Source organism: Lontra canadensis, unplaced genomic scaffold (assembly GCF_010015895.1).
Source record: "Lontra canadensis isolate GAN:19392208 unplaced genomic scaffold, GSC_riverotter_1.0 scaffold99, whole genome shotgun sequence".
Taxonomy (NCBI): Eukaryota; Metazoa; Chordata; class Mammalia; order Carnivora; family Mustelidae; genus Lontra; species Lontra canadensis.
Genome location: NW_022631093.1, coordinates 7,385,578 through 7,394,268, shown reverse-complemented (window position 1 = coordinate 7,394,268; position 8,691 = coordinate 7,385,578). Strand labels below are relative to the sequence as shown.

The 8,691-nt window shown below is 53.5% G+C and overlaps 1 protein-coding gene across 1 annotated transcript; it reads right to left on the bottom strand.

Annotated features, from left to right (window-relative positions):
* Window positions 1-3,828: 3,828 nt before the first annotated feature.
* EGR1 (early growth response 1) lies at window positions 3,829-7,701 on the bottom strand. The gene is given in 3 exon segments (XM_032837570.1): window positions 3,829-6,137; window positions 6,139-6,395; window positions 7,101-7,701. Coding segments are annotated over 3 exon segments (1,635 nt in total). The 5' UTR covers window positions 7,408-7,701; the 3' UTR covers window positions 3,829-5,066.
* Window positions 7,702-8,691: the final 990 nt, after the last annotated feature.

Below are 8,691 nucleotides of genomic sequence, written 5' to 3'. Positions count from 1 at the left end.
AAAGTTTGGGCAGGGATGGATATGTTTATTATCTTAATTGTGGTCACAGTTTTACCTGTGAACACATATATCAAGTCTCATCAAATTGTACAGTTTATTCTGTATCAATTGCCCCTCAGTAAAGGTATAATAATAATAATAAACAACCTAAGCACTGAGGAGAATGGGCTGGAGAGATCTCCTGAAAAGAGAGATGAAATAGATTTTCTTGCAAATGAGGAGCCAAGCTGCTGATTTGACCTCAGAGAACTTCTCCAGTAAGCTTTGCCTCATAAGGCTTTCCTAGGTTCTGGTAATGGAAAAAGGAGACGGGAAGAAAAATCACTACAGTAGAGAGCTAGATTTACTATTTGGGTGCAAAAATCTTATTAGCACCTGGAGGCTTACGAGTAAAATGTTGAAACCTTACTTGCTCAACACCTGATCCTTTTAGACTTTGCCTCATTTCCCTTAGGACCACCGAGATATCACTCCGCTCAGTCTTCCCCTCTCAAACTACACCAAGTGTGGCTGAACCAAGAAAAAGAGCAGGAATGGGGAGAGAAGAGGACATTGCAGAAACTACCTCTGATCCTATAGTACCCATTCCTGACTCCATTTCTTCCTGGGTTGGAGGTTCCAAGAAGAGGAAGGTAGAAAGAAGCACACCTTAGGGGCGTCTGGGTGGGTTGAGCCTCTGCCTTCGGGCTCGGGTCGTGATCTTCTGATGGGGGTCCTGGGATCGGCCCGCTTGGGGCTCTCTGCTCGGTGGGGAGCCTACTTCCCCCTCTCTCTCTGCCTGCCTCTCTGCCTATTTGTGATCTCTGTCAAATAAATAAATAAAATCTTTGGGGGGAAATAAAAAAGAAGCACACCTTAAACCCAGCCTGACAACCAGGCTAAGCTATGTCTTTCTGAGTGCTTAGAATCTTTCCAAAAAGATGAGGCTCAACATTCTTAAAATTCTAGAGAGAAGAGTATCTCTCAGGTACTAGGAAGAAGGGTCAAGGGTCCTTAAAACCTGCTTCGTTTTTTTCTTCAGAATCTAATCTTAGCTTTGGCTGGCCGGGTTTCCCTACCCCCTTGGCTCTCCCACCGCACTCCCCTCTGTCCTCCACATCCCTGAGGCCCTGGACAATGCCCCCAGGTAACAGTCAATTGTTCAACACTATCTGGGTCCCTTCCTAAACCTCAGCCTTGATGATGATAGAGCTTTTATCAGTACTGCCCTATGCCCTTGGTTTTAGATTACCCTCACAGGAGCAGGAATTAAAATGAACTTTTTTTTTTTTTTTTTTAAATACTATAGGACCGTAAAATGGGACAATTTTTGAGTCTTGCTCTATTTCAGCTGTGCGGAGAAACTTGAGTTTCTAGTGGCAGAATCCAAAGGAACCCCGGTGACAGGACTAATAAATATTAGCTAGCAATCTTGGCAGAATTTCTCAACAAGCCATCTGCATCAGAATTGCTGGGCGTGGTTGTTAAGAAGACCAGTTCCAGGTCCCCATCCCAGACCTCAAGAATAAGATGCCCTAGGAAGGGGGCCTGGGAATCTGATTCTGATCCATCGTAATAATAACATAGAGATTTTCTGCTTTAGAGGAACAGAATCTTTTTTTCCTCTTCTTTCATACTTTATTTTTGTCATGTTCTCCTTCCCCCACGCACCCCCTTCCCCACTGCCCGCCTTGGTAGTCTGTGGTGAGGAATTATTAAGAATGTGTAACAGGCACGGACTTGTGTTTCTGGGCCCAGAGTGAGATGGGGAGGGGTTGGTGGGGCTGGGAAAAGGTGTGTCAATACAAATATTGTCTCATCAGGACTGGCAATGTTGCCAGGATCTCACAGGGATGTGCCCTTAGCTATGCAAGGTGGTTTGGTTCCTCCTGTTCCAGGCTGAGGAGTCTGATATCATGGGAAAGGGCAGAGACCAACAGGGTTGGTAGTTGAAGGCTAGAAAGGAAAAAGAAAAAATTGGGCTAATGCTAGGAGATTGCTGGAATTGCCCTGGCTCCAGAAGCATTTCCCATGGGTAACCTGGGAGACCCTCAGAGGGAGAAGGAGTGGAGCGGGTTAGACATCAACCCCACACAAGGCCTGATAGCCATACTGGGTATAGAAGATACTTCCCTGTCCTTGACTGGGAGGATCAGACGTTGAGAGAGGAGCCAAGGCTTGGGAATTCCAGAACATCAAGTCTATTGCACCCAAATGACCAATGGATGGTAGTGTCAGAGCAATTCATGAAAGGCTCAAATCAGAGTTGAAGGTAGTGCTTGCATTCAATAGCCTATCCATTCACCCTCCCAGGCAGTCACCAACACCCTCCCTTGGCTCACAGACAAAGCAAGTCAATTGAGCTGACTCCTACTTACCCTTCCCAATTCAGTTTTTCCACTTTTCCTAAGCTTTTGAGCGGGTTGGGTGTCCTTGTCCATCTCTCATAGAGTCCTACACTTGTCCACATTATATAACATAACACCATGTTACAATTTTTTTTGGCTTATGTCTCTGTCTCCTCAATCAACAATCTGCATTGTTGTGACCAGCTCAAGGCCTCTCACAGAGCAGACAGATGCTAATAAGCCCCTCTGAATTGCTCCAGTCAGGAGTATGCACCATCAGGGAGCTGGGGCTGGGGAACCTAGCACCTCAGGCCTCCTACACAATGGGGACAAACTTGGTCTGGATGGGAACCTTAAATACCAAGCCAACCTCCTGCCCACTCTGCCCTGTATTCCTGGAAGCTGCCAAGGATCACAGCTCCAGCTGGCACGCAATGAGATTTCTTCCTGGAAGGATTCTTGGCTTGAGAACTGGCCCTCACCTCTTCTAGGCTTCTTCGACACCCTCAGGTTTCTGGGGCCATGGAAGATGGAGAGGAGAGGCTGAGTCAGCTCTAGCCTTGTTACTATTTCCCAAAGCTCTTGTGCCTATCCTTCATCTCCCCCAAGTGTATATAGCAGGGATTCCCAAGAACATGGCTTTCTCCAGCCCTGGGTAGAGAAGGGGGGGCAGGGCAAGCCAAACATTTGGGGCTAAGAGAATAGCACTGCCCCTGGGCACTCCTGTTCCACTTCTGCCTCTGGCCTTCTTTAGCTTTAATTAACCGAGATAAGGCTGCAATCCACCCTGATGGAGGCCCAGTATCAAGAAGAGACCCAGACACAGTTCTCAAAGAATTCACTCAAGTGACACACAGCAGGCATGACTCTGAATGGGGGTGCCTGGTTGGCTCAGTCAGTAGAGCATGTGACTCTTGGATCTTCTGGTTGTGAGTTCAAGCCCCATATTGGGTACAGAGATTACTTTAAAAATAAGACCTTAAAAAATAAATTAAAAAAAAAAAGGAATTTCCCTTTCTCAGTAAAAGCCCTTCAAAGCCTTCAATAAAGATGGAAAAAGCGGGGTCCTGCAGGCACAGTCGGCAAAGCGACTGAATGTCCATTTCAGCTTAGGTCCTGACCTCCCATGGTGAGATGGAGCCCCAACTCAAACCGTGGCTCCAGCCCCACGTGGAGCCTCCCAGGGGGCTCTGCTTAAGACTCACCTTCCCTGGGGTGCCTGGGTGGCTCAGTCATTAACCTGGGGCCCTGAGCCCGGCATCGCATCGGGCTCAGCTCAGCGGGAAGCCTGCTTCTCCCTTTCTTACTCCCCACCCCCCTTGTGCTTCCTCTCACTGAGTCTCTGTCAAATAAATAAATAAAATATTAAAAAAAAAACCTCTTTCCCTGCCCCTCCCCCCACGCTCTCTCTTCTTCCTTGCTCAATAAATAAATTAAAAAAAAAAATAAAAAAGCAAAAGGGCCCCCACCCCAGCCCAGGAAACACGCACCCAACCACAGCTATTTTATTTTCCTTTTAATTTTTCTGAAGGATATACACCACATATCCCATGGGCAATAAAGCGCATTCAATGTGTTTATAAGCCAGTCACTTTGTTTAAGCAAACACAAGTACAAAGTAAAATAAAACCACAAAATAATGAACTGCATGTTCATAACATACAAAAATCGCCGCCTACTCAGTAGGTAACTACAACATTCCAACTCCTGAATATATTTATAAATTTACATCTTCAGTTAAAAAAATAGACTTTTGAGAGTTCAGATTTTGTTTTAGATTTTGTTTCTTACATTCTGGAGGACCGAGGCTTAGCTCAGCCCTCTTCCTTATTTTGCTCCCAAAGCCTCCCCCGAATCATCACTCCCTGCCCCCCTTAAGGCTAGAGGTAAGCACATCCCTCACAATTGCACATGTCAGGCTGTCAGCAAGGCGCATCACACAAAAGGCACCAAGACGTGAAACTTTTTAAACCAAAAGGACGAAAAGGAAGGAACACTTTCAAAAAAAGGAAGAAAAACCAAACCATATTTTGTCACATGTGAGAGTACAGTCGGGCAATATTTACAAAAAGGTTAACGGAACGTCACTCTGACACATGCTCTGATTAATACCAAGGACTGCTGTTTCAAAAAAAGCTTCAAACTTAATCGTCACAGCATCATCACAAAATAAAGGATCACCGTTGGTTTGCTTGGCTTTTCTTCCCCCCCGCCCCCCAAAGTGAGGACCTAACTCCAAATAATACAATAGAATATGCAAATTATCTTCACATCAAGAGTACCCCAAGAAAAACAAAATCCATGGCACAGACACTGTACAAGGATGCAGGGCTGGGCTCTGAGAGGCCCAAACCCCATTTTTGCCAACTTGATTTTCTAGCATTGAAGGGAGCAGGGGGTCAGGCATACGATGGAGATGATACTGAAATGATATATCCAAAATCCATGCAAATCAAGTTCTTTGGATAGAGGTGAAGAACTTGGACATGGCTGTTTCAGGCAGCTGAAGTCAAAGGGCGTAGGAACTGGGGAGGAAGGACAAGTGGGCAGAAAGGACTGCAGGCCAACAGACCTTCCACGCCAACCTGGGGGTGGAGTAGAGGGGGAGGATTTGGCTCTGAGAACCTCCATTTCATTTAAGAGGAACCCCCTCCAGTGGCCATCTCCTCCTCCTGGCCGTTAAGGTTAAGTCTCTTGTGTGTTTCTTTTTCTCCCCTTTCCCTTCTTTCCCCTTTCCCTTTAGCAAATTTCAATTGTCCTGGGAGAAAAGGTTGTCGTCATGTCCGAAAGCCCTGTGGAGGCGCTGAAGGAGTTGGTGACAGCTGAGGAAGGGAAGCTGCTGACTTGGGCCGGGAAAGCAGGGGGAACAGAGGAGTATGTTGTGGCCACTGAGGGTGAGGGGAAGCCGCTGTGCACAGGGGATGGGTAGGTTGATGACCCGGGAGAGGAGTAGGAGGTGGGCACAGGGGATGGATATGAGGTGGTGGCTGGGGATGGGTAAGAGGTAGTAACTGGGGACGTGTAGGAGGTAGCCACCTGGGAGGGGTAGGAAGAGAGGGAGGTGGTGGCAGAAGAGGCCACAACACCTTTGTCTGCTTTTTTGTCCTTCTGCCTTAAGTGGATCTTGGTATGCCTCTTGCGTTCATCGCTCCTGGCAAACTTTCTCCCACAGATGTCGCAGGCGAAGGGCTTCTCGCCTGTGTGGGTGCGGATGTGGGTGGTGAGATGGTCACTGCGGCTAAAGTTGCGCATGCAGATGCGACACTGGAAGGGCTTCTGGCCGGTATGGATGCGAATGTGGCGGGTGAGCTCATCAGAGCGGGAGAAACGGCGGTCACAGGACTCCACCGGGCACGCATACGGGCGTTCATGAGGGGGCGTCTTGCTGGGCCGGTTGGGGTACTTGCGCATGCGGCTGGGTTTGATGAGCTGGGACTGGTAGGTGGTGTTGAGGGCCTTCAAGTCCTGGGAGCCCGACTGTGTGGCAAAGGCCTTGATGGTAGACAGTGGAGTGAGTGAAGGCTGCTGGGTACGGCTCTCCAGGCCCTGGAAGGGCTTCTGGTCTGGGGTGCCCAGGCCCAGGTCCCCCTGCTGTTGTGGAAACAGATAGTCAGGGATCATGGGGACTTGGAAGCCACCCTTGGCAGCAGGGTAGGCAGGAGGCGGGTACTGGAGCGAAGTCCCCGCAGAGCCGGGAAAGGCCTGGCTTTGTGGCTCAGGGAAGATGTCAGTGTTAGGTGTGGGGAACGTTGGTGCCGCTGAGTAAATGGGGCTGCTGTCACTGGACTGGACTGCACAACTCAGGGGGGGGGCTCTGAGAGGCGGAGGAGGAGGAGGACGCTGCCGGAGATGGTGCTGAAGATGAGGTGGCCGGTGGGTTGGTCATGCTCACGAGGCCGCTGACCAGGCTGAAGAGGGGCTCAGGCCACAAGGTGTTGCCACTGTTGGGTGCAGGCTCCAGAGAGAAGCGGCCAGTATAGGTGATGGGGGGCAGCCGGGTGGTTTGGCTGGGGTAACTTGTCTCCACCAGAACCTTCTCGTTATTCAGAGAGATATCAGGAAAAGACTCTGGCAGGAAAGAGAGAAGGGGGAGGCCTGGTTACTGGAGAGCAATTACTGGAGGACGAGAAGGACTAGAGCTGCCAGGCAAGAGGTCGGGCTGGCTACCATTGACTCCTGAGCTGGTTAATAATTGATAGCAGCAGCTTGCAATGTTCCTGGACCCGCTCCAGCGGCAGAGCCCATTTCAACAACAGCTGACGCAAATACGGAGAATCCCCCTCCACTGCAGCTCCCAGCGCTCCGCAGCGGCGGCTGCGCCACGGAGGGATTCCCGCCAGCACCCCTTTCGCCGCGGCTAGTGCGCGGCCCCTACCCCCAGCTGCCTGGACATCCCTGGGCACGGATCGCGGCCCTTCCTTGGGGTCAGGCGGCTGGCAAAGCAAGCCTGTCTGGAGAAAGGGGGGCGCAGCTCTGCTTTTCAAAACAAGCCCTCCCCCCTCTCCACCCACCCACGCAGCCCGAGCTCTCCATCCAAAACAGAAGCTAGCTCCTCTGCGCACCGCTAGGGACCAGGCGGGTGAGGGTGAGGGTGGATGTCCCCAGGCATCCCTCTAACACATCACCCTGAGGAAGGGAAGGGAAATCCCACTTGCATCCCTGAGGTCCAGAACACTGCTGCTGCGGTGAAGAGGGCGCTGCAAGGCGGTGGGGAAGGACTGTTCGCCAAGGTGGTGGCGAAGGGGCTAATCCTCGGCGTAGGCCACAGCTTACCTGCGGTCAGGTGCTCGTAGGGTTGCTCGCCCGCCTCCCCCTGAGGGTTGAAGGCGCCGCTGCTGCTACCGCTGCTGCCGCCCCCTCCACCTCCACTGCCCCCGCTGCTGCTGCTGCTGCTGCTGTTACCGCCGCTGCCCTCCGAGGCCCCGGCGGTACCGAGGAACTGGGGAGCCCCGTTGCTCAGCAGCATCATCTCCTCCAGCTTGGGGTAGTTGTCCATGGTGGGCGAGTGAGGAAAGGAGCCGAACGGGTCGGAGATCTGCAGCGGGGACATCAGCTGCATCTCGGCCTTGGCTGCGGCCATCCCGGACGGGCGGGCTGGAGACCTGGTGTTGGGGCGGGCGGGCGCAGCCCGGAGCCGTGGCTGCGGGGGACACACTCTCGGGGGGCCTGGCCGGGTCACATGCGGGACGCGGGGGACACTGTGGCGAGAGCAGGTGGGGCCTCCAGGCTCGCCCTCGCCGCCGGCCGGTGTGGACGCTGCGCTGCTACCGAGGCTGGGGCAGGGGCCGGTCCTGCGGCGGCGGAAGCTGGCGGCGACCGTAGCTGGCGGCGGCGGCTCCCCAAGTTCTGCGCGCTGGGATCTCTCGCGACTCCCCGGATCCGCCTCTATTTGAAGGGTCTGGAACGCCACGGGCCAGCCTCCGTCGTGACGTACATGGCCATATATGGGAAGCAGGAAGCCCTAATATGGCAAGACCGGCCGGGAGGACCCGGAGTGACGTGAAGCCCCCTATCCCAGAGCCGTGGACACCGCCGTCCAGCACTCTGGCCCCCGAGCCGACTCCCGCACCCTGGGCGCCCAGGCCTCGAGAGAGCTTAGGACTCAAGCCTCAGCTGAGGACACCCGGACCCAGGCTGCTCCGGAGTTCCCAGCGTTACCCCCGCCTCTTCCCTCCGCCTTCTTCCCTCCTCCCGGAGCCGGAAGCGGCCGGGCCATATCAGGCCTTTCCAAATAAGGTGCTGCCCAAATAAGGGTTGTTCCGGCGGGGGATCCTTCCTGCTCCTTATATGGCATTTCCGGGTCGTTGCTTGCCGCTCCCTGGCACCCTCCCACCTCCCTGGTTCCAAGCCGGGAGCCCGAACGTGCGCAAGAGCTGGGGACGCCCAGGTGGAGGTCTCGGGGCGCGTAGAGCTAGGCGCACCGCGGCTCAGGCGGCTCCCCGGCGAGGACTGGACTGGGGAAGCCCGGGCCCGGGGCGGGGGCGAGGGCGAGTCGGGCCAGGGTTTTGCCACCGTCATCCAGGGCCCTCCCGCCCCGCTCTGGGACCGTGGGAGCCGGGCGGGAGCTAAGGGGAGGAGTGACTGGGCTGGCCGGGGCAGAGGCCGCCCAGGAGAGGCGGAGCGTTGACCCTCCGGCCTTGACCAATGACACTATGGCTTTCCAGATGTCTTTGGGGAAACTGAGGCTAGGAAATAATCGCTAGATCATCCCCAACGTCCCTTTGCGTTGTGGTGGGCCACCTGCTTCTCAACCAGGAGCTGGTGGTCCTTGTGGTGGTGGGAGATTTTCCCACCTTTATCCAGAACAAATGGAGGTGGGGCGGGCAGTGCGGCAGTCTTAAAAGGGGGCTTCCCTATGGGCTGT